Source organism: Semicossyphus pulcher, unplaced genomic scaffold (genome assembly GCF_022749685.1).
Source record: "Semicossyphus pulcher isolate SPU_LCO1_2020_fin unplaced genomic scaffold, fSemPul1.0.p SCAF_14, whole genome shotgun sequence".
NCBI classification, from domain to species: domain Eukaryota; kingdom Metazoa; phylum Chordata; class Actinopteri; order Labriformes; family Labridae; genus Semicossyphus; species Semicossyphus pulcher.
Genome location: NW_027211648.1, coordinates 125,001 through 147,751, shown reverse-complemented (window position 1 = coordinate 147,751; position 22,751 = coordinate 125,001). Strand labels below are relative to the sequence as shown.

Sequence of the window (22,751 nt, the reverse complement as noted above, 5' to 3'; positions counted from 1 at the left end):
TCATTCAATTTCCCATGATCCTCTAGTTCACAGACTCACCTTCCTGTACAGGTGTGTCGCTCTCCTGAAGCAACGCTGCAGCTCATTGGTCAGAACTTTGCAGGTCTCTACACTGATTGGCTCGTCTGCAGAGAAAGAGAGACAGACTATTAGAGAGAGAGACAGACAGACAGACAGACAGACAGAGACGTAGACTGTACATAAAGATGGACGACGCGTCTCCATCTGCTCTCATTGTCTGAAAGTGATGCCAAAATAGCCTGGTGATAGGCGCTGCCATCTTGTGATGGTGACGTCATTTGTCTGCGCAGTAGAGATCAGCGGTGTTGGTCAATGACTGTAGTGTTAGTTACGTCCACTCTCGCCGTTCCTCCTCTACTCTGCTACTCGAGAACAGAACACTGCAGGAGCCCCATTTGTCCACAGAGCCGTCAATCATGAGGCCACACCCCCTTTTTATAGCATCAAATAACTAATTAAAAGAAAACTTGTCAGAGAAATGAACACTTGGACATAAATCAGCAGGATAAGAACTAACTATAATGACAGAAACCATGTTGGAGAAAAACTTATGTCCCATCTGTTAACATGGTGGAGGCGGGCTTTATGAGCTATACTGCAGCCAGTCAGCAGGGGGCGATAGAGAGGTAGGGTTAGGGTTAGAGGTAGAGCGGACTTGTCGGCCATCTTTTTATACAGTCTGTAGTCTGGATGTTTAAGATTTGATGGAGGGATTGAAGAAGAAGAAGAAGTGACGACACAAAGACAGGAGGAATGAAACGTCTCACCCGGCAGAACAAAGCAAGAGAAGGAGTGCAGTGATGAAGAGGAGGATGAAGGGGAGGGGCGGAGCCAGGGCACACAAAAGAATGATGATGGAGAGGAGGAGGAAGGATCAAACCTGCATCGTCTCTCTGAGTCTCTGGCTCCTCCTCCTGCCAGGGGGGAGTCAGAGGGGAGACGGACAGCGGAGGAGGTCGCGATGAAGACAAAGAGGCGATGGAGGGTTTATCAGGGAGTGACCTGCTGCTGCTGGCGACCCGAGCCTGAAGGCCGCGGGGGGGAGCTGTCACCTGGTTACCATGGTTACCTAGAGACGAGGAAGAGGCCAGGACGACAGGGACAACAGCAGCGTGGGGGGGCGTGGCTGCAGTAGAGGGTACCACAGCAACAAGAGGAGGAGGAGCCTCTTCAACCTGAGAGGGGGGGGTTAGTGATGATGTCACTGTGGGACCTTCCGTGGGGTCGGAGATGTTGAGGCCGTCTCCCATAGAGATGGAGCGGGACATCTTCGCCATGGAGCTGGCGGTGGGGCTCATGTAGGAGCGCGGTGCAGATGGAGCAGGGGAGGGGGAGGAGGACTTCCTGGGGGTGGAACCAGCTGACGGAGCTGCAGGAGAGGTGATGAAGACTGTTTCCTGCAGGGGGGACCGGGGGGAGGTGGGGCCCGGTCTCTGCAGGGTCGGGGCTATCGATGGGGGGCGTCTAGGGGAGGAAGGCAGGGTGGTGGGACGCTGTGGAGGGAGGAGCAGTTGAGGGTGGACCTCTCTGGATGGACGAGAGCTCGACTGGAAGAGAGAGGAGTCACCTGAGGGAGAGAGAGAGTTTAAAGACGAGACAGAGATGTTGTAACAAGAGCATATGTTGTTGTTGTTGTTGTTGTTGTTGTTGTTGTTGTTGTTGTTGTTGTTGTTGTTGTTGTTGCTCTGTCTGCCTGTCTCTATCCTGCTCCTCTCTCGGCCCATCCAGCCTCTTCAGATGTTCAGCACGAGTCTGGTTCTGCTCGACCTTTCTGCCTGTTACAGGACGTTTTTGTTGCTCAGAGCTGCTCGTGGTGTTTCATGTTGGTCTCTCTGAATAACAAAGGGTACGGTCGAGACCTGGGGTCCGTTTCAGAAAGCGGGTTCAGTGAAAACCTCGAGTTTGTTAACCCTGAAATGAGGGAAACCTCTAGTTTGCTGTTTCAGAAAGAGAGGTAACTTTAACTCTGAGTTGGTTACTATGGTAACTGTGTCTGTGAACCTCACCTGGTCGCGAGCAGGTTTTCTTCAGGACACTCAGAGTTTCGTTCCGTCTCCTCCCTCAGAATATAAAACCCTCATTCGACGTCCTCATTCATGCAGCCCGTCTCATGCGCGTCTCTGTGCTGCTCTGACCGCTTTGCAAAAGTCTTTTATAATTATGATAAAAAAATCAAGAGACAAATCTGTGTCAAAGTCATCATGTGTAGATTTCCCACCACCACTGCCGAGAGCGCTCAGATAAGACGCCGTAAGTTATTAGAATTTATTTTTTTAAACTAACACATTCAGTTTAATCAACATGAATTATAATGTATGTGAAGTCAGCATCATGTTAGGGATGAAGCTGATGCACATTAAAACAGCCACTGAATGATATTTAATCTGTTTAATATTTAAAATATGATTGAAGTGCTTCCATGTTCGTTTTTCTCTCCCGCTGCATTGCTCCTAAATTAATATACATTTTAGCTTCCGGTCGTGATGAAGTATTAAATAAACAGACCAGTTCAAACTGACGCGTTCACTCGAGCCGCTTCTCTCTCTTTTGCAGCTGCAGCCGTGTTACTTTATGTTTCTAAAAACATGCTCGTATTCGCTGAACGTCCGCGTGAGGATTTCGAGCTCCACTGGTGTGACGTAGGAGGACCTCTTTTTGTGTACCGTTGCCATGGTGAATCGTGGTGTCGGGCTCCATTAATGCTGCCTTTTTACAGTCAGCGTGCACGCACTTAACTCCGGCTGAACCTACTCAGAGTTGATTGAACTAACTCTGATCAGCTGTTCTGGAACCCAAAACTCAGAGTTTGTTGAACCTGCTTTGTGAAACGGACCCCTGCTCTGTCTTCAGATGACTCTGGTGCTATAGAAATAACATTTCATTTGATCTGATTCGATTTGACAAGTGTATATATACAGACTGTAAATATGTATTTATAGAAGTATACTATGTATAAAGTCACCTGTGTCGGTCAGCAGGCTCTGGACTGATTGAGCCTTCCGAAGCCCGGAGGAGGAGTTGATCTGGGAGGCGATGGCCCGAGCTGTTGGGCCGGGGTTCCTCCTGGACTCTGCTGTTGTCTGGATCTTCTTCTTCAGGGGGGAGGGCTGGTCAGCCTGCTGGTTTAAGGAGGTGTCCGTGTCCCAGCTCTGGAGAGGTTCTGGTCCCTGCTGGATCGGGTTCTCAGCCTGGAGAGGATTTGTTTGGTCATGGTTGGTCTTTTTTTGGGATTGTACCTGGTCCTGAGGTGAGGCAGTCTGATTCTGGCTCTGTTGGGTTTGGTCCTGATGCCATGACACCCTCCTGTCCTGGGTCCGGTTCTGCTCCATCAGAGGTCGGACCTCAGAGACCAGAGGATGGGCTCTCATCTCCCCTCCGATGGTCCGGGATGGGAAAGGAAGCACAGAACGACTGAAGAGGAGACGAAAGCAAACAAGAAGATTTATGGTCAGAAACACAACAAACTTGTACCAGAACCAGAACCAGAGGAGTTTCTGTTATAACCACAGTTTGTTATCAGTTTTCAGAGAGGAGCTGGGTTTTACCTTCCAGCTGAGTTCTGGGAGAGAAACCTGGAGGAGATGCTGAGACTCTCACTGGAGCTGTGAGATGCTCTGCTCGGACTTCCTGTCAAGACAGTTTAAAAGGTACGTCTGAAGGTCACAGGTGGGACAGAGAAAATCAACGTCAACGTCTTTTTGAGCCCTCTGAATCTCCACTCAACTTAAACTCGATCCAAAACACTGGATTTACTTTGCAACTGAAGAAGATCAACTGTCTTTCAAGACGAGTCCAAAACAGGTCTTTGACTCCACTTGAAAGACTAAAGTCCTACTGGACAGCTCAAAGAGAAAACCTCAAAGGCCAGCTCTAAATCTGTAAGATCGGATTACAGTACTGACAAATAAGTTCTAGAATCCTTCCAGAAAGTCCAAGACAAGTCTGGTGTCCTGCAAACAAAGACAAATCTTTCAATTCAAGTCCAGTCAGAGCCGTCGCAGGGGGGTGCAAGGCCCTGCTCACTGACATGCACGCGCATAAACCACGGTCACAAGGACATAGATATTCCAATTCAAAATGGCACACACCTGATTATATTTATTTGTCAGGCACTTGGCTTTCGTCCTCGTCCCTCACTGTGGAATTCATCGTCGTCCTCTGTGTCCGTGTGCCCGTCCTGCTGTGGCTGCAGCCCGGTCGGCTTACTAGCCACGGTGCCAGTGTGGGTGGTGCTAATGTTAGTTCTCGCCATGTTAGCATTTTCACACATGCTAGCTTCGCACACCTGCTCAGCCACCACATCTCTGGAAGTGTTGACAAATGTATTCAGCGATCGCAGCGAGTCATTAAATTCGTCCTTTTTTAAAATTCTTTTCCTTTTGTCGGCAGCCGACTCGTGTTTATGGAATCTGTCGCGCTCTCAGCGAGATGGAGCACGTGCTACACAACCACGCAAAAAAACGAATCACTTGTTGGTTACGTGTTCGAGCGAACATAATTAAACTGACAAACAGCAATTTCCTTTCAGAATCGCGGTGGGTCTCGAAAATATTATTCAGTATATAGTAAAAAAGGCCAGGTTGCCAGGTCTGCGGTTTTCCCGCAGAATGAGTCTACTGTTGAAGTGTTGCTGCGGACCGTGTGTGAGGCCCTTTAGAGGCACCAGGGCCTGCACACTTCGCACAGCCCACGTGAAGTGCTGAGTTCAATGTGAGTCCAAGGCATGTTTGCAGTCTCTGACGATAAGTCCACAACAAGTCAAAAGTCCTTTGAGTAAAGCCCACAACTCAAGAGTCTTGTTCTGGACTAGTCTAGAGTCCCTCAGGACAAGTCCAAGATCCTTCATTACAAGACCAAGACAAGTCTAAAGTATCCAATCCAATCCATTTTATTTATAAAGCACAATTTTAAATAAACGCAAAGGTTTCCAAAGTGCTGCACAGTAAAATAAATACAATAAAACATAATAAAAAGTCAGAATACTAAAAATAAAAGAACATAAAAACATAATAAATCACTAGACTGTTCCCCTCAGATAAAATATCTGTGCACATAAAATCAACAACCTATGTGGTGTTAAAGGCCAGAGAGAAGAGGTGCGTTTTAAGAAGAGTTTTAAAATTAGACAGTGAGGAGGCCTGTCTCATGTGCAGCGGCAATTCATTCCATAATTTTGGAGCTGCAACCGAAAACGCTCGGTCCCCTCTGAGCTTCAGCCTAGTTTTGGGAACCCTCAGGAGCAGCTGGTCAGCTGACCTGAGAGATCGGATGGGTGTGTGGGGGTGGAGAAGCTCAGAGAGGTACAATGGGGCAAGACCATTTAGACATTTAAAAGCAAATAAAAGAATTTTAAAATGAATTCTGAAATGGACGGGTAGCCAGTGGAGTGAAGCTAAAATCGGTGAAATGTGCTCAAACTTCCTTGTGCCAGTTAAAAGACGCGCAGCTGCGTTCTGTACCAGTTGAAGACGTGCGATGGAGGATCCACTGATCCCCATGTAAAGTGCATTACAGTAGTCTAGCCGAGTCGTCACAAAGGCGTGAATTACTGTTTCAAAGTGCTGTCTCTGGAGAAACGGTTTTATTTTTGCCAGCTGCCTTAACTGGAAAAAGCCTGTTTGCACCACAGCTTTAATCTGGCTGTCTAGCTTAAGATCTGCGTCCACCTTTACCCCCAGATCATTTACAACAGGTTTGGCGTATTGTGCCAAGGAACACAGATCGACTGAGGGGGTAACAGAGGTGCCACCAAAGACCATCACTTCAGTCTTTTTTTCATTCAAATTTAAAAAGTTTAGAGCCATCCAGGCCTTGACGTCATCTAAACAATTTAACAGTGGCTTAAGGGAGAATGAATCAGCCTTTTTAAGGGGGACATAGATCTGGCTGTCATCAGCATAACAGTGGAATAGAATGCCGTGCTTCCTGAGAATAGAACCAAGTGGGAGAAGATACAAGGAAAATAAAATAGGGCCCAGCACTGAACCCTGTGGGACCCCACATGTGAGAGGAGCAGCGGAGGACACAGAGTCACCAAGGCCAACACAGAATGTCCGATGAGAACCATTCCAGCGCCGAGCCCCTGATGCCCACCCACTGCTCCAAACGAGCAATCAGGATGTCATGGTCCACTGTATCAAATGCAGCAGTCAAGTCCAAGAGTACAAGGACAACACAGTGACCAGAGTCAGTAGTTAAAAAGATGTCGTTAAAAACTCTTAAAAGAGCTGATTCTGTGCTGTGCATTTTTTTAAAACCAGATTGGAAAATTTCAAGAACATTATGTTCATTTAAAAAGACCATGAGCTGAGAGTAGACAATGTTCTCTAAGATTTTGGAAAAGAAGGACAGTTTAGAGATGGGCCTAAAATTAGCCATAACAGCAGGATCCAGTCCAGGTTTTTTAATCAGTGGCTGCACAACTGCATGTTTAAAATTTACAGGAACCACTCCTGAGGACAGACTGCTGTTAATGATGCTGTGTAAATATAGCCCAACAGTGGGGAAAACCTCTTTAAAAAGTTGAGGAGGAACCGGGTCATTGGGTGAGCCTGATGGCTTTAAATGCCCCACAGTCTCCTGCACAAAAGGCAGAGTCACAGGCTCAAATGAGTCAAAAACAGCAGAACACGGGACAAACACTGAGGGGTCACAAGCAGGAGGTGAAATAAGTGCTCTGGTAGAGGTGACTTTAGCAGTGAAGAATTGCAGAAAGTTTTCACACACAGAAGGGGAGGGCTCAATTCCCACAGTCTGTGGTGCATTCAGAGCAGAGTTGATCACTTTAAACAACACACGAGGTTTGTGACAGTTTAAGACAATAATATCAGAGAAGTATTTTCTTTTAGCCTCTTTCACAGAGGATTGATAGCGACGCCAACAATCCCTCAACATTTGAAAAGACACTTCCAGTTTATCCTTTCTCCACCTGCGCTCAGCTCTACGACACTCCTGTCTGGCAGTGCGGGTTGTATCATTCAACCAAGGCTCTGATTTAACTTTATACTGCCTGCTCTTTAACGGGGCAGCAGAGTCAATGGCAGTTTGACAAATGTCAAGAAACTGAGAGCTAAGAGCCTCTGTATCATCGCACACAGGATCGGGAGTGACGCAGTTTTGACTGAAGGCGGCTGAAAAGCGAGCAGCAGTGGAAGGGTTAATAACCCGGAATCTGCGAGCAGCAGCGCGAGGTTTAACTGAGTTACAGCACACAGCAGCTTCAAAAAGTACAGGCATATGATCGGAGAAAAACGCTTCACAGACCTCCAAGTTAAAAACAGGCAAACCATATGATAAAACAAGATCGAGTGTGTGCCCCTGTACATGTCGGGGACAAGGAGGGCAGGGGCCGCGGGGCTGGAACAGATCATCCGAGCCGGCCACCGGTACCAAGTAGGCAGCAACAGGGTCCAACCAACATCGAAAGACACATAGGCGAGGCACCGCTCCACATCCGCCACGGTCAAGACGCACCAACCCGGCTCTCAGCTTCACCAGACAGCCACCATGCTTACCCCGGCGGCAGCGGCGGCGTTTTCGCCGAGGGAGTGGCGCTGGCGTACGGCAGAGGTATGCCGGGATGTCCACCAGGAAAGGAGGCAGCGTTTGCTGTCCGTAATGATCTAAGTTGACCAGATCTTTAGTGGAGATTCTCAGATCCAGCAACGTTTGGCGATCATACACCAACAGAGAGTTGACATTATGCGCAACAAGTGTAACAGACAGTATAAACACACACATTCGGAGCAGCTGACGGAACGCCTCACACACTGGCGCCATCTTGTCATCACACCTGACCTGACTAAAGTACCTTCAGAGTCGTCCAAGACAAGAGTAGAGTCCTTTGAGACAAGTCAAAACAAAGACACGTTCATACACCTCTTCGTCAAGTCGTCCAAGAGAAGCTAACGTCTCATCAGACAAGTCTTCAGCCATACAAGACAAATCTGAGACAATTCGAGAGCCCAAGTTCTCCACAAGTTCAAAACAAGTCTAAAGTCTTAAAGACACAAGGAGTGTTTAAAGACGAGTCTGAAACCAGATTTAACATCATCATCACAGAATCGTGGAGCTGCACCTGTAATGCTCTTACTGTACCTGAGCCTGAGAGGTTGGCCAGCGTGACAAAGTGTTCCTTCAGGAAAGCTTCCTGGTCTGGAGTCTGAGGGACCGTCTGAGAGGCCCTGACCTCTCCTCCTCCTCCTCCTCCTCCTCCTCCCCCCTCCTCTTCATCATCCTCCTCCATCTCCAGCTCAGAGGAGTTTCCATCCACACTAAGACGCTCTGTGGGCTCCGAATCTGACGGGCGAGACGCAGGGAAAACAGATCGAGTGAGACTACTCGTGTATGTCTGTCTGTCTGACTGTCTGTCTCTCTCTCTCTGTCTCACAGTCTGACTGTCTGTCTGTCTCACAGTTCGTCTCTCTCTCTGTCTCACTGTCCCACAGTCCGTCTCTCTCTCTGTGTCTGACTATCTGTCTCTCTCTCTTTGTCTCACTGTCTGACTGTCTGTCTGTCTCTCTCTTTCTGTCTGACAGTCCGTCTCTCTCTCTGTCTCACAGTTCGTCTCTCTCTGTTTCTGACTGTCTGTCTCTCTCTCTCTGTCTCACTGTCTGACTGTCTGTCTCACTCTCTGTCCGTCCTGTGTCTCACCGTCTCCTGCAGGTCTTGCTGGACTGGACAGTCTGGAGTTGAATCCCAGTGAGCAGCCGCTGTCAGGACTGGGTTTATCCTGTCGTCCACCTGTGGCAGTAGGACACGCCTCCTTCACCTGAAACTCACTGACAGGAGGGGGCGTGGTTAATAAGGGGTGGGATTTACACAAACAGAATCTGTGCTGATGATGAATTTAAGAAACAGTCCTACCTTCCTGCTAGGCTTACTCTGTCCTCCCATTGGTCGGGATACAGAGCCTGATCCTCGCTGTCTGGACACTGATTGGACAGTTGGATGAAGTCAGGCCTCTGATTGGTCCCCACCTCATCGTTTTCCACCTGTACAGACAGATCACACATCATCAGGGCAACCAATCAGAGCAGCAGGTTCAGTTCTTATCTCTTGACGTTCACTTCATTTATCAGGTCGATACAGATTAGGTGCTAAGGATACCTGCATGCTGAACACGACCTGACAATCTGGTGACAAGCCTGAAAGTGACCTTTGAGGTCAGTGAGTATGCTTACCCACGCAGAGGTGACCTGCAGACTGACGGTGCTCCCGAGCTCCTGGTTGGTCCGTTGAATCCCATTCCCAACACCTTGGCCCCTCCTCCTTGTGCTGCAGGGGGAGGAGCTAAGAAGGGAGGTCTTTCCCTGGGTTGGTGGGACAGAGGTTTAGTTAACTCTGTGTTCACCTTATGTAGGAAAGTGTTAAGGTTTTCTAAGTTTGTGTGCAGTCATTTCTGGTAGTATTCTGACCTCCTCCTGCTCCTCCCACTGCTCCTCCTGTTTGTCCGGACAAAACGAGTCCAGCAGTCTCAGGTCCAACATAGACTTCACCATCAGGACCCCGTCTGTGCTGCCTGTCCTCCTGGACCACCGACGGCGAGGCAGCCGACCCCCCGACACCTCCTGAGGAGTCCCACAGAAACAGCGAGTGCTCTTTATAATCGAAATCTGTTTTTATTCCTCTGTGAAAATGTCTCCTCTGGCCCTTGACCCCTGACCCCTGACCCACCCCCCGACCGGCCTTTGTGTTTAAGTGCGCTATACAAATCAAACTGCCATGCCTCAGAGAAAACAGCCAGCAAGTCCATGTAGCACATGACACTTGCTACATACAGTATATGTATATACAGTATGCATACCACAGACTGTATAAAAAGATGGCCAACATGTCAGCTCTACCCTCTCTGTCGCCCCCTGCTGACTGGCTGCAGTGTAGCTCATAAAGCCCGCCTCCTCCATGTTAACAGATGGGACATGAGTCAAACTATAAAATCAAAATACACGTCAAATACATTTTTCTCCAACATGGTTTCTGTCATTATAGTTAGTTCTTATCCTGCTGATTTATGTCACAGTGTTCATTTATCTGACAAGTTTATTTGGAGTGGAAACGTAACTAAAACAATCACTACAGTCATTGAAGTTTCCACACCTGTGAACTTTAACCTCAGACCAACACAAGAAGCTGTTCTGCTGTTAAACACGCCGGCATGTGGGATCCTTGCAGTTTTTTCAGTAAGTTAAGTGTGTGTTTGGGTTAGCGGAAGTGGCTACGGCCGCTTCACTCGCCGATCTCTACTGTGCAGCATCGAAACATGGCAGCGCCTATCACGGGGGCTATTTTGGCATCACTTTCGTACAATGGGAGCAGATGGAGACGCGTCGTCCATCTTTATATACAGTCAGTGATGCATGCATGTGTTTGTGTACAAATATGAAGAACTGACCGTCCTGCTGTCGCCCACACAGATGAACTTCTCTTCCCTTGTTCCTGCAGAAAACAAGACACAGTTCATCATCAGCTGCTGATCTTTACTGTGATTGGACCTCAATTGCTTCTATGATTCCAATAAAAAGTTTCTGTTTCCTTGGTAACCACATCAATAATCGTGAGCTGTATCTGAAATCGCCTTTGCTCACTAGATAGCGAATTCACCATTCTGTAGTGCTGTCTGAATTATGAGTGAGAATTATTATACCCTATGTGGTGGACTCATTGTATCCCACAATGCATTGTGAAACATAGTGTACAACTGATGTTCACTAACCAAGTAATATATCCCATCCTGCATTGCGTTGGAGATGAGAGGAGCACGACCAGCGTGAGCATGATGTTTGCTTCACCCGTTTCTTATCCATTACTCGCTAACCAGCATGCTAACATTAGCCTTTAGCCCTCTTGTGTATAGTAAATGCTATTAGCAGCGCTGCTAGCATTGAGCCAGAGCTAGAGGGGCTGAACGTCTTTATGTCATTGAGTCACTTTAGCTCTGAAGAATTATCCATGAGTTTATTTGATCTTCTTCAGGGACGACGACGATGTGAGCAGACTGATTCTGCTCGTCAGCAGGAGGCGCATAGCTGCTGCATCTGGAGGAGACGCGTCTGAACCATTGACTGTATAAAAAGATGGACGACATAACAGCTCCCTAAAAGTGAAGCCAAGCCCTCTCTATCGCCCCCTGCTGACTGGCTGCAGTATAGCTCATAAAGCCCGCCTCCTCCATGTTAACAGATGGGACATGAGTCAAACTATAAAATCAAAATACAAGTCAAATACATTTTTCTCAAACATGGTTATTTGATGCTGTCGAAATGATGATTGACAGCTCTGTTGCGCCTATCACAGGGGCTATTTTGGCATCACTGTTGTACAATGGGAGCAGATGAAGACGCGTCGTCCATCTTTATATACAGTCATTGGTCTTAACGTGTTTCTTACTGTGACGTGTAGTTATCTTCATTAGTAATGATATCCATACGTGTGTTGTGTTCATATAGTTGTTGTTACTCTTTGTAGAGCTGTTAAAGAGATGGATATAACGTGAAAATGTGGTTTCATTATGTTATTAACAATACAGTATTTTATATTGATTGTATTTCATTATAAAAACATGCTCCTTATGATAATATTTATGTCTGAAATTAATTCCGTTATTTATCACTGATCCCCAGCCGGTGTTGAGCATCACATTTTATGTGTGTGACAGCAATGACATCATCATCGACGCCTGGCGAGATGGCGAGTAGAAGTGTTTTTATTGTGCTGATGAGGTCACTACCAAATCTCTACAGAAAACTCCTTCTGTGGGGAGGAGGGAGGAGTGAGTGATTTCAGACACAGTCTTTGCTTCATGCTAACGTTTTAGCATGCAGTGTAACCATGGTAACAGACTTGTCTCCTCCAAGCTACCTGGTGTGACCATATAAGGACAGCTGAGCTCTTCCTCCTCTTCCTCCTCCTCCTCTTCCTCCTCCTCCTTGTCGCTGTCAGACGACATCGTGACAACACGAGGAGACAATACCTCCCCTCTGCAAAACACACACACACACACACACACACACACTTTTCACCTTCTGTGAAACACTGTTTACATCGCTTTAGAATTTTAGTTTATAATAACAGATTTCATACATTCATTGCATTTACTACAATTTCTTAATACTGAGAGCCGCCATCTTTGAGTGTTACAGTGTAACAGTGTTACAGTATAACTACTACACTGTTACAGTATAACTACTACACTGTTACAGTATAACACTGTTACAGTACAACTACTACACTGTTACAGTGTAACTACTACAGTGTTACAGTATAACAGTGTTACAGTATAACTACTACACTGTTACAGTGTAACACTGTTACAGTATAAAAGTATAACAGTGTTACAGTATTAGTGTTATTGTTACTCGCAGTACTTCTGACTCTCGTGTAAACAAACTGACTCCATGGTTTTTAAATTCTTGACAAACTTAGATTTTTGATCACTTTCTGTTTTTTTAGCTGTATTTGTAAACACAGCAGGTGACGTTACCTGAGCTTCTCCGCTCTCTGCTGAGGTGCATTCTGGGAGTTTTGGGTGCTGCTAGGAGGTTGGAGCTCAGCGAGTCGCTGCCTCATCCTGATGGTCAACTCAGGACTGAGACGCCACACGAAGATACAGCTGCACACACACACACACACACACACACACACACACACACACACACACACACACACACACACACACACACACACACACCGTGTTGTCATCATATTACTTATTCAAAAATAGAAAAAACACAGCTCACCTGGTATCAAACTTGATTGAGGTGCTGGGGCTAAAGTAGTAGATTTATTCCGCACACTGAAATCTGTGCAAAATCTTATTTAATTTGCAAGCTTTCAGTCAGAGACCTTCTTCAAGGCATGAACAGGTAACAAGTGAATGCAGCAGTGTTCAAGGTAAAGACAACATCACTCGATTGGCCTTAATGCTGTTCATGCCTTGAAGAAGGTCTCTGACTGAAAGCTTGCAAATTAAATAAGATTTTGCACAGATTTCAGTGTGCGGACGCTTTTTTCATTAAATCATATTGATTATTGACACGTTTAAATGATCGGTCAGGTGAGGCATACCTGTCTCCTGACACGGTGATCAGGTGTCTGCAGTCACTGCTGAACTTCAGGCCTGTTACAATCTCTGAGACACACACACACACACACACACACACACATATTATATACTTTATTACACACTTATAGATAACACTGGGATGTACTGAATGTGCATTGTATTATATTTTTCCTGTATAGTGTTACAATGTTAGAATTTCGTTTAGCAGACACTCTTGTCCAAAGAGACGTTTATCTGAGAGTTAATACAACACAAGCAACGATGAATATCCTAATCAACATAAACCACATCCTCGATGTCATCATCATCAATAGCATCATTAAGGTCAGAGGTCATAAAGAGCTGGGTCTTTAGCTTCTTCTTAAAGGTCAAAGGGACTCTGCGGACCGAATGGAGTTTGGTAGCTCGTTCCACCACCAGGGGGCGACAGAGGAGAAGAGTCTAGTTAGAGACTTAGGGCCCTGATGTGATGGGAGCACCAGGTGCCTTTCATTGGCAGAGCGTAGTGGGCGGGACGGAGTGTAGACCTGGATGAGGGCGTTCAGGTAGGCAGGAGACGTTTCTTTCTGTTGCTGTTTGGTAAGCGAGCGACAGGGTTTGTGAGGGATGTAGAGTGATACGAACAGTGGGGCGATACGAACAGTGGGGCGACACGAACAGTGGGGCGACACGAACAGTGGAGCGACACGAACAGTGGAGGGACACGAACAGTGGGGCGATACGAACAGTGGGGCGATACGAACAGTGGGGCGATACGAACAGTGGGGCGACACGAACAGTGGGGCGACACGAACAGTGGAGCGACACGAACAGTGGAGGGACACGAACAGTGGGGCGATACGAACAGTGGGGCGATACGAACAGTGGGGCGATACGAACAGTGGGGCGACACGAACAGTGGGGCGATACGAACAGTGGAGCGACACGAACAGTGGAGCGACACGAACAGTGGGGCGACACGAACAGTGGGGCGACACGAACAGTGGAGCGACACGAACAGTGGAGGGACACGAACAGTGGGGCGATACGAACAGTGGAGCGACACGAACAGTGGGGCGACACGAACAGTGGGGCGACACGAACAGTGGAGCGACACGAACAGTGGGGCGATACGAACAGTGGGGCGATACGAACAGTGGAGCGACACGAACAGTGGAGCGAAACGAACAGTGGAGCGATACGAACAGTGGAGCGACACGAACAGTGGAGCGACACGAACAGTGGAGCGACACGAACAGTGGGGCGATACGAACAGTGGAGCGACACGAACAGTGGAGCGACACGAACAGTGGAGCGACACGAACAGTGGGGCGACACGAGCAGTGGAGTGACGTGTGCAGCTTTGGGTTGACTGTAGACCAGTCCTGCTGCTGCGTTCTGGATCCTCTGCAGAGGTTTGAATGTGCGTGCAGGAAGGCCTGCCAGGAGGGAGTTGCAGTAATCCCAGCAGGTGTGTTGCATGCTCTGACAGGTAGGGTCTGATCTTCCTGATGTTGAACAGGGCAAATCGACATGACCGAGCAAACGAGGCCACATGAACCTTAAAGGTGAGCTGGTTGTCATCATGACGCACAGGCTCCGGGCAGACTTAGTGGGTATGAGTTCAGTTTGTCCGAGCTGGATGTTGATCTGTGGTTGCATAGAGGGACTGGCTGGGATGACGAGGAGCTCGGTCTTGGATAGGATCCTTGGATCCTGTTTTGGGTCCAACAGATTGTTTTTGGACAGGAAGTCAGAGACTTGATTAAAAACTGTGCTCTCAAGTATTTTTGACAGGAAGGGAAGAAGTGAAACTCGTCTGTATTTTCAACCTGGTTTGGGTTGAGGGTGGGTTTTTTGAGCAGTGTGGTGACCTGAGCTTGCTTGAATGCAGTGGGGAACACACCCATTGACAGTGAAGAGTTGATAATGTGCATGACTGCAGGGTTAAGTGTGGGGGAAATGGTCTTGATGGTATTGGGTCCAGCGGACAGGTAGTGGGCCGAGAGTCTTGCAGAAGCTTGGAGACTTCGTCCTCTGTGAGGAGGGAGAGTGAGGCTGGGGGAGGCGGTGGATAGAGGAGTGAGTTACAAGCAGAAAACATTTTTTGTGCATCAGTGGCACCACAGATCTTGTTTCGATAATAAGCAGTCTTTGCAGATTTTAAACTGGCAAAAAAAGATGCAAGTTGTTGATGGTAGTCACTGAGGTCAGTGGACTCTCTGGATTTAAGCCACTTTCTCTCTGCTGCCCTGAGCCCTGCCCTTTGCTCTCTGATGACCTCAGTGACCCATGGACTGGGGGGGGGGTGTTACAAAATGGTCTGGACACTAGAGGGCAGAGTTTGTTTAGAGAGGAGGCTATGAGGAGCAGAGTGTGTCTGCAGCCTCATTTAAACAGAGTGTGGTGAATTCCTTATGTGGAGGACCTCATTAGAAAACTGGGTTGGTGTAAGGGATCGGATGTTTCGGCGGTATGAGACCATTTGTGGAGGAGTTCCGGTGTAGAGACGGTGTGGGGCGGTTCTGAGTAAAAATGAGATCCAGAGTATTACCTGCCTCGTGTGGGAGGGGGAGGGACCTGTTTGAGGTCAAAAGAGGACAGAAGAGATAGAAAGTCTGTTGCCTGGGCTTTGTCCATGTAAATGTCTCCCATGACAATAAGTGGCCTGTCATCGTCAGGTATGTCTGAGAGTAACATGTCCAGTTCCTCAACAAAGTTGTCCAGATGGTATCCTGGTGGGCGGTATATGACAATAACATTTATTTTGGTGGGAGCAATAACCATGGTTGCATGGTATTCAGATGATGAGTTGTTGCTTAGCCACCAGGTTTCAGTCAGGGCTAGTACCTGAATATCTGACAGCTTTGTAAGTGTTTGGATAAATTCTGTTTTATTTACAGCAGACTGGCAGTTCCAAAGGCCAAAGTTAAGGGAGGAGTGAGTAGAAGAGACTTTTCTGAGTGAGGAGAGGTTGTTGGGGTTGCACTGTCTGTGAAAGATGCGTTTTTTTCTATACCCATGAATGACAGGAGTTTGTTTGTAGCACATGTAGCACAAAATGGAGGAAAGGGCCTTACCAGCCGGTGACTTTGCTTGGTGGACTTGCGCAGGAGGACTCGCTGGTCTTTTCCCAATTTGGCCTTAACGCTACAGCTTAGCTTGTGTGTTTAAATACCAGGAAGTGCCACGGCTGAACCAGGAAGAGCCACAACTGAACCCGCCCGTGTGATTTCACAACGGCAAGCAATAGAGGGTGTGACTCGCATCAGCTGACCTCACCTATTGATGCTCAGAGAGTGAAACTTAACTGCTCAGCCGTAACAAAGCCTGACAATGACCAAGTCCAATAGCAATTCAAAGCAGTTTTGTCTGACCTAAGATGAATTCTGCCTATCTTAAAGATCAGAGCTTGTTCAGCTGGCAGTTTTAGATTCAAGTTGTATAACTGAAAATTGTTTCAGAAGTGTTTCATGTTTTTGTACACTGTGTGCTCTTCTCTGTCCTATTTGCTGCGGTGTAACACTGAAAAGGTTTATTGAATCTACTCTTTGTTACCTGAGTGTCCGAACATGGTGGCCACACACTCTCCAGAGTAGAAATCGAAGATGCTGATGTTCTTATCTGAACAGGAAGTGGCGATGTAGAGTCCTGAGGGGTCAATCTGCACCTGAGGAGGGAAAATGAGGGGGAGGAGTCAGCTAATACACCTGCTGCTACATGCAGACATCATCATGGAAACAGCAACTGACTGTGAACGCACCTTGATAAGAGTCCCGTCCTCCCCCTGAGAGCCTTTAAACACCTTCTTCTGTTTCCCGTTACTGATGTTAAAGATCCTGCAAACAAATGTCACCTTCAACATCATCATCATCATCATCATCATCACCACCTTCATCATCATCATCACCTTCATCATCATCACCTTCATTATCATCATCATCATCATCATCATCATCATCACCTTCATTATCATCATCATCATCACCTTCATCATCATCATCATCATCATCACCTTCATTATCATCATCATCATCATCACCTTCATCATCACCTTCATCATCACCTTCATCATCATCACCTTCATTATCATCATCATCATCATCATCATCATCACCACCTTCATCATCATCATCATCACCTTCATCTTTCAGCAGTTTAACATTAAAAGTAACTCATCAGCACCTCTTAAATACTTTCAACTACAAACAGCTGAGGAGCTCCATGAGATCATGGCGGATGAGGAGGAAGAGGAGAATGAGGAAGAGGTGGAAGAAGAGGAGGAGGGGGAATAGTATAGTGTGTACACACACAGACAGACAGGTGTGTGTTACCTGATGCTGCGGTCCTGACAGCCCACTGCTGCGTACTTCCTGGTCGGTTCCACGTCCATGTCATACAGAGTTGTCTTTCTCACCACGTGATGAGTCCGAGTGAACTCCAAGCCCCCCTCCACCTGAGAGGAGGAGGAGGAGGAGGAGGAGGAAGAGGAAGAGGAAGAGGAGGAGGAAAAGTAGTGAATATTGTTATTTAGTGCTGTCAAAATTAACGCGTTAATTTTTGCGATTAATTTAAAATATTTAACATGTTAAAAAATAAAAGAATAACACTATCAACGCCGCTTTGTTTACTTCCTGTGGCAGTTCCTGTGAGTGTTGCCAATTTAGCGACTCTCTCTCTCCCTCGTGGCGACTTGTTTCTAAAAAGTGACTCACGACAAATTTAGCGTCTTTTTCAGACCAGTGAAATATATTCCGCTCCGAGGGTTCTGTTGGAACTCTGCGGCTCACAGGAGAGAATCGGTTTCAAGTTAAAAAGATATCAAACAACTCATTTTACTTTACGTCCAAATATCCATTATTACAAGCTTCAGTCTGAAGAAGAAAAAAGCGATCAATGGTGATTATCACAGAAAATTGTGCGATTAATTATTATTATTATATTATACTATTATATTATTATTATTATTATTTCTTTTCCAGTAAATGTTAAAATAAAACTCGTCTGTTGGTTTCAGGGTCACCAGCAGGGGGAGCTGCCATCAAACCACCACAGAAGAAGAAGACGACACCACAGAGCTGAGACGCCTCCATATATAAAGCAGCCAACATCATGACCTAAAGGCCTTTCTCATTTCTCTATGTTGTGCCTCCTCGTCTCCTCGCTCCTCGCTCCTCGCTCCTCCTGCCTGTGACCCGGAAATCGATCTCAGCACGCCATCTTGAAGGATGTCTCAAATCAGAAAATGCATCTCGAGGAGAGAGGATCGAGGATCGAGGATCGAGGAGACTTGCCAGAGGAGCTATGAGCGAGGATACACCGGTGTATCCTTTAAATCTGCAGACAAGCCGTCAGGTCCGGACAGGACCTCATGTTTATTAAAGTTCTGCGTGCTGACCATCAAAGAAAGGCCGGCTGTAAATGTTATTGTTGCTGCTGGATCACACGGCGGTGTGCTCACGTGCGTGCATAAAACGAACGCTGGACAGGTAATATCTGTGGGCACGATTGTTGGTGCCACGTAGTTATGCTTGAGGATTATAATAAATGTTCCTCTGATTTCTGTGTGTGTTAAATTAAAAAACAAACATGTATGACAGCCGTACATTCGCGTGACATTATGCCACGTTGTGAAGTGAATTAAAGGTAACTTGTCATAAACACTGTTCTGCTGACAGAGGTCATAAAAACAGCCGGCTGTAACAGATGACGCAGCTGTGACACACGTCACATTTAATTGACGTTGCTTTTAAATGACGGCTCTGAAGCAGGAATGTCTCCTGTTGTTAGATGTCTGTTGCCTCGACTCCTCTCTCCTCGTGTCTCTTCCTCGCCTCCTCCGCTCGCATCTCCGGTGGGAGGGACCAAGACGCGAGGAGAGCAGTCGAGGAAAGGAGTCGAGGAGGTACAAACTGAGAAATGAGAAGAGCCTTAAGACTTTTACTTTGTCGTCGGCAGACAGTGGAAGTGACATCACTCAGGTGTTTGTCTCACCTGCTGAGCTGTACGGAAGTAGACGCTCTTATCTGCTCCACAGCTGATCATCCTCACTTTACCCTGATTGGCTGACAGACAGGAAGGAGATGATGAGGTTAAAAACGTATCTGTTCAAGATTAAAGCAGGCTGAGGGGTCAGAGGTCAGAGGTCACACCTGCAAATCGGACCGCAGTGATGGAGGATGAGTGTTCATCCAGTGTCTGAAGCAGACTGTAGTCTCTGCCCGCATCCAGAACATGGATCAGACGATCGCGACCAGCTGTGGCTAATAACTGAAGACCTGAGAGACAGACAGGTGGAGAGAGAGAGACGGGAAGAGAGAGAGACAGACAGGTGGAGAGAGAGAGACGGGAAGAGAGAGAGACACACAGGTGGAGAGAGAGAGACAGGACGAGAGAGAGACACACAGGTAGAGAGAGAGAGACGGGAAGAGAGAGAGACAGACAGGTGGAGAGAGAGAGACGGGAAGAGAGAGAGAGAGACAGGACGAGAGAGACAGGTGAGACATGAAGGCAACAGTCCAAACCCTGCAGTTCCTCTGGTGTCCACTTGAGGCTGTCTCCAGCAGTGAGTCAGTCCCCATAGAGCCCCATGTTAAACTTTACAGCAGAAATAAACATGTTTACAGCCTGGTACAAAAAACAGTTTGGGTCTCTATAGCTCATTTCTCTCTTCATGACAACTGTACGGGGAGAATCTTTATACAGCTCACCTGTTTACATTATATTAAGGCTTACAGTCCAGTCAATTAAAAAAAAACTAACTTGAAACAAATTTCCTGCATTTGTACCCCGTTTATAAACCCTCTATTTCTGTGCTGTGTCTCATATACACAGTTCCACCGTGCATTGAGTGCGCATCAATGTTGGCGCATCCGCTCATCACCTGAATGTGTTGTGAAGTTTGTTTCCTGTTGAGGTGTAAAATGTTCTAAAAATCAGTATGAGCTGCTGTTAAAGCTGCAGTCGGTAAGACGGAGACGAGAGCCGACTTTGCTTCAAAAGCTGAAAGATCACAGCCTCCAGGCCCCTCCCCCTCTCTCTCCGCGGTGCTCAGTCCTGCCTCCAAAGCCCTCCCCGCAGAGGAGGCTGTCATGCACGTGCAGGCTAGTAACCACGGCAACTGAAGGAGCCAGGTATGCAATATGGCGGACACACGGGTAAAAACGTGATATGACAACAACCGCAGCCATCGTATTACACCAGCAACACTATTGAAGCAGAGACACATCACACCAGCAGAAATCAGTGTTTCTGCTGTGACGGTAATCTACAGCTAATTCTATTGAGCAGAACCAGCAGCGCTTCGTTTGCTAACAGAGACTGTGTAAGCCCGACATTAGCCCGACTGCACACCAACGTAACACAACGTCACAGTAACCGCAGACATCTCAGCAATGTGAAACAAACACAGCAGAAATGAAGCTGGGGTAATTACCTGTGGAGCAGACCTGTCTAACTCAGCATCACTTTTTGATCCTCTCAGCTCCCGTAGCTCTCTCCACCTCAGAAACGCCGCTCTGATGTTTACTCTGTTTCGTTTCAGTCTCGGTCCGACTCTTTCTCTTTAGCTTGCTTCTCCTCATGTCTCTTCTTCGGTGTAACGCTCTTTGTAGTGTCAGCCTCGCTGGCAGTGGAGGGACGGGCACTTTGTTCATTCCTGGTGGTTGTTTTTCAGCCTTTGTGGACACAAAGCGTCTGACGCTGCGCACACTGAACAAACTGAGCTGACTGTGTGAGCATGCGCGGAGGAGCGGTGCTGCGCAGCTTGTGATTGACAGCAGCATGAGAGACTGCTCGGCTCTGATTGGTTGTTGTGTTTCAGGAGCGTTGGATTCTTACAAATGCCATTAGGAGCAGGAGGAGGAGCCAGAGGAACATGATCTCTCTCATGTACGACTGCATGTTTAAAGTGACAGTTTGAGCAAAAGTGACAAAAGTTAGTTTTAATAATGTTACTCTGGATTGCGGCCACTAACAGCTCCATGCTATCTGCCCCGTCTCCAGCTCACAAAGCATATTGTGTTAACGATAATCAAGCAGAAACACGACCGTAAAGTTTCTCTGCTTCGAGCAGTTCACTCGTTTTGTGTCTGATTGAGGAGAGGAGTCGTCCGCACCTCCGCTCTCTGCTGTGCTCTCATCCTGACGGAGCTCAATTCTGTCACATACAGATGATGAGCTGGATGGGGAGGGGGCAAATCTCACCAGTTTATTGTGAAGTCGAGTTTTGACAGATGTGATACAAGTTTAACCGTTTATAACAAAGCTTCCTCCCTGGAGTAAGCCAGCACGAGCAGCTCGTCCAGATAACAGACAGGCCATCCGCATCGTGCGTAACAGCCCGGACCGCCTCGTGCTGAAAGCGTGCCCGTGCCGGGGCTAAGCCTCGGACAGCCGTGTACTGATTTAACCCCTGGTTGTAACAAAAACAGTAAGTCAAAGTATCACTTACAGGCTGTGAAAATTGAAAATTGGGTTTTAGGCCATCCAGAGGTGGAACTGTTGTCAATGTTGTTATAAACCGTTAAACATGGATCCCAATTAATACAATTAACAGGACCTTAATGCCACGTTACACTTCAAAGAGCTGACTCTGACAGCTCCACAGCCGAGAGCAACGGAGAAACATCGCCCGCAGCTCTACATGAGCAGACCCAGCAGTGTTTCAGCCGTGGCCTACGCTCCATGATCACCGTGAAGCTAAACGTTTCTCACCTTTGTCAGTCAGACTCCTGTGTGGATCCACAGACTGTGATTGACAGCTAAAGCTTGTTGAGGCAACCGATCAGCTACGGGTTGGAACTGTTTGAAGAAATGTCTTTTTTTATTACTTGTTTCTGTCAGTTGCTGAAAATAGTCAAATGATCATTGATATAAGGTGCTTCCATATAACTGGGCGGGACTGTAGGACTAAAAAGAACCAGAACTTTGCTCGTCCTAATAGGACAGTGGGGATGCATTTGCTCCACTTGCTCCGTTGCTCAGGCGCCTGTGTGTGTGTGTGTGTGTGTGTGTGTGTGTGCGCGTGTGTGCGTGTGTGTGCGTGTGTGTGCGTGTGTGTGTGTGTGTGTGTGTGTGTGTGTGTAAAAACACACTGAGAAACTCAGTTTGAACTCAGATTTATTCGAACTCCGCTCTTCTTTTAGTAATTTTGTCCATCACTGCCACCAGTAATAAGCACCTCCCCCTCCCCAGGTCACAGGTCATCTTCAGATCTCAGCGTGTACGTTACACTGTATGTAATGTTATAAACAGCAGCAGAGTCTCACCTGTGTCAGGTCTGGAGAACTCGAGGCAGAGGATCTCTGAGTCGTGAGCCTGAACATTCAGGATCTCCTCCATGCTGCTCACATCATGGATCCTACAACACAGGGAACATCAGTCAGCAGGTACCTACCTGTCCAGACTCAACCTTCCTCTCTCCTGGATGCAAACCCCGCCCCCTCCCCTGGACGCAAACCCCGCCCCCTCCCGAGGACACAAGCCCCGCCCCCTCCCTTGGACACAAGCCCCGCCCCCTCCGCAGTGGAAAGTCCTTTTTGCTGACGAAGGCTCCTCCCTGAGTGAAACATGAAGTGTTTCAGTGTCGGCCATGATCAGAGTTTCAGGCGGTAAATAAGGAAAGGAGCTCCACTGCTTCCTTTATCATCTCCTTGAGAAAACACTGAAGCATCCTTTACCAGTGGAG

The 22,751-nt window shown here is 47.3% G+C and overlaps 1 protein-coding gene across 2 annotated transcripts in view; it reads right to left on the bottom strand.

The window, feature by feature from the left end:
- mapkbp1 (mitogen-activated protein kinase binding protein 1) overlaps positions 1–22,751 on the bottom strand; it is a 35,034-nt gene that overhangs the window by 884 nt on the left and 11,399 nt on the right. For both annotated transcript variants that reach the window (XM_069661250.1, XM_069661251.1), the window contains 19 exons: positions 22,333–22,424; positions 19,216–19,341; positions 19,058–19,128; positions 17,398–17,519; positions 16,827–16,902; positions 16,622–16,733; positions 13,087–13,150; positions 12,503–12,631; positions 11,881–11,999; positions 10,415–10,458; positions 9,438–9,590; positions 9,204–9,332; positions 8,887–9,014; positions 8,674–8,801; positions 8,119–8,319; positions 3,567–3,648; positions 2,984–3,432; positions 902–1,588; positions 40–125 (listed from right to left, as the gene is read on the bottom strand). In XM_069661250.1, the coding sequence (XP_069517351.1) occupies positions 40–125; positions 902–1,588; positions 2,984–3,432; positions 3,567–3,648; positions 8,119–8,319; positions 8,674–8,801; positions 8,887–9,014; positions 9,204–9,332; positions 9,438–9,590; positions 10,415–10,458; positions 11,881–11,999; positions 12,503–12,631; positions 13,087–13,150; positions 16,622–16,733; positions 16,827–16,902; positions 17,398–17,519; positions 19,058–19,128; positions 19,216–19,341; positions 22,333–22,424 (2,998 nt within the window). The remainder of the gene's footprint in view (positions 1–39; positions 126–901; positions 1,589–2,983; positions 3,433–3,566; positions 3,649–8,118; positions 8,320–8,673; positions 8,802–8,886; positions 9,015–9,203; positions 9,333–9,437; positions 9,591–10,414; positions 10,459–11,880; positions 12,000–12,502; positions 12,632–13,086; positions 13,151–16,621; positions 16,734–16,826; positions 16,903–17,397; positions 17,520–19,057; positions 19,129–19,215; positions 19,342–22,332; positions 22,425–22,751) is intronic.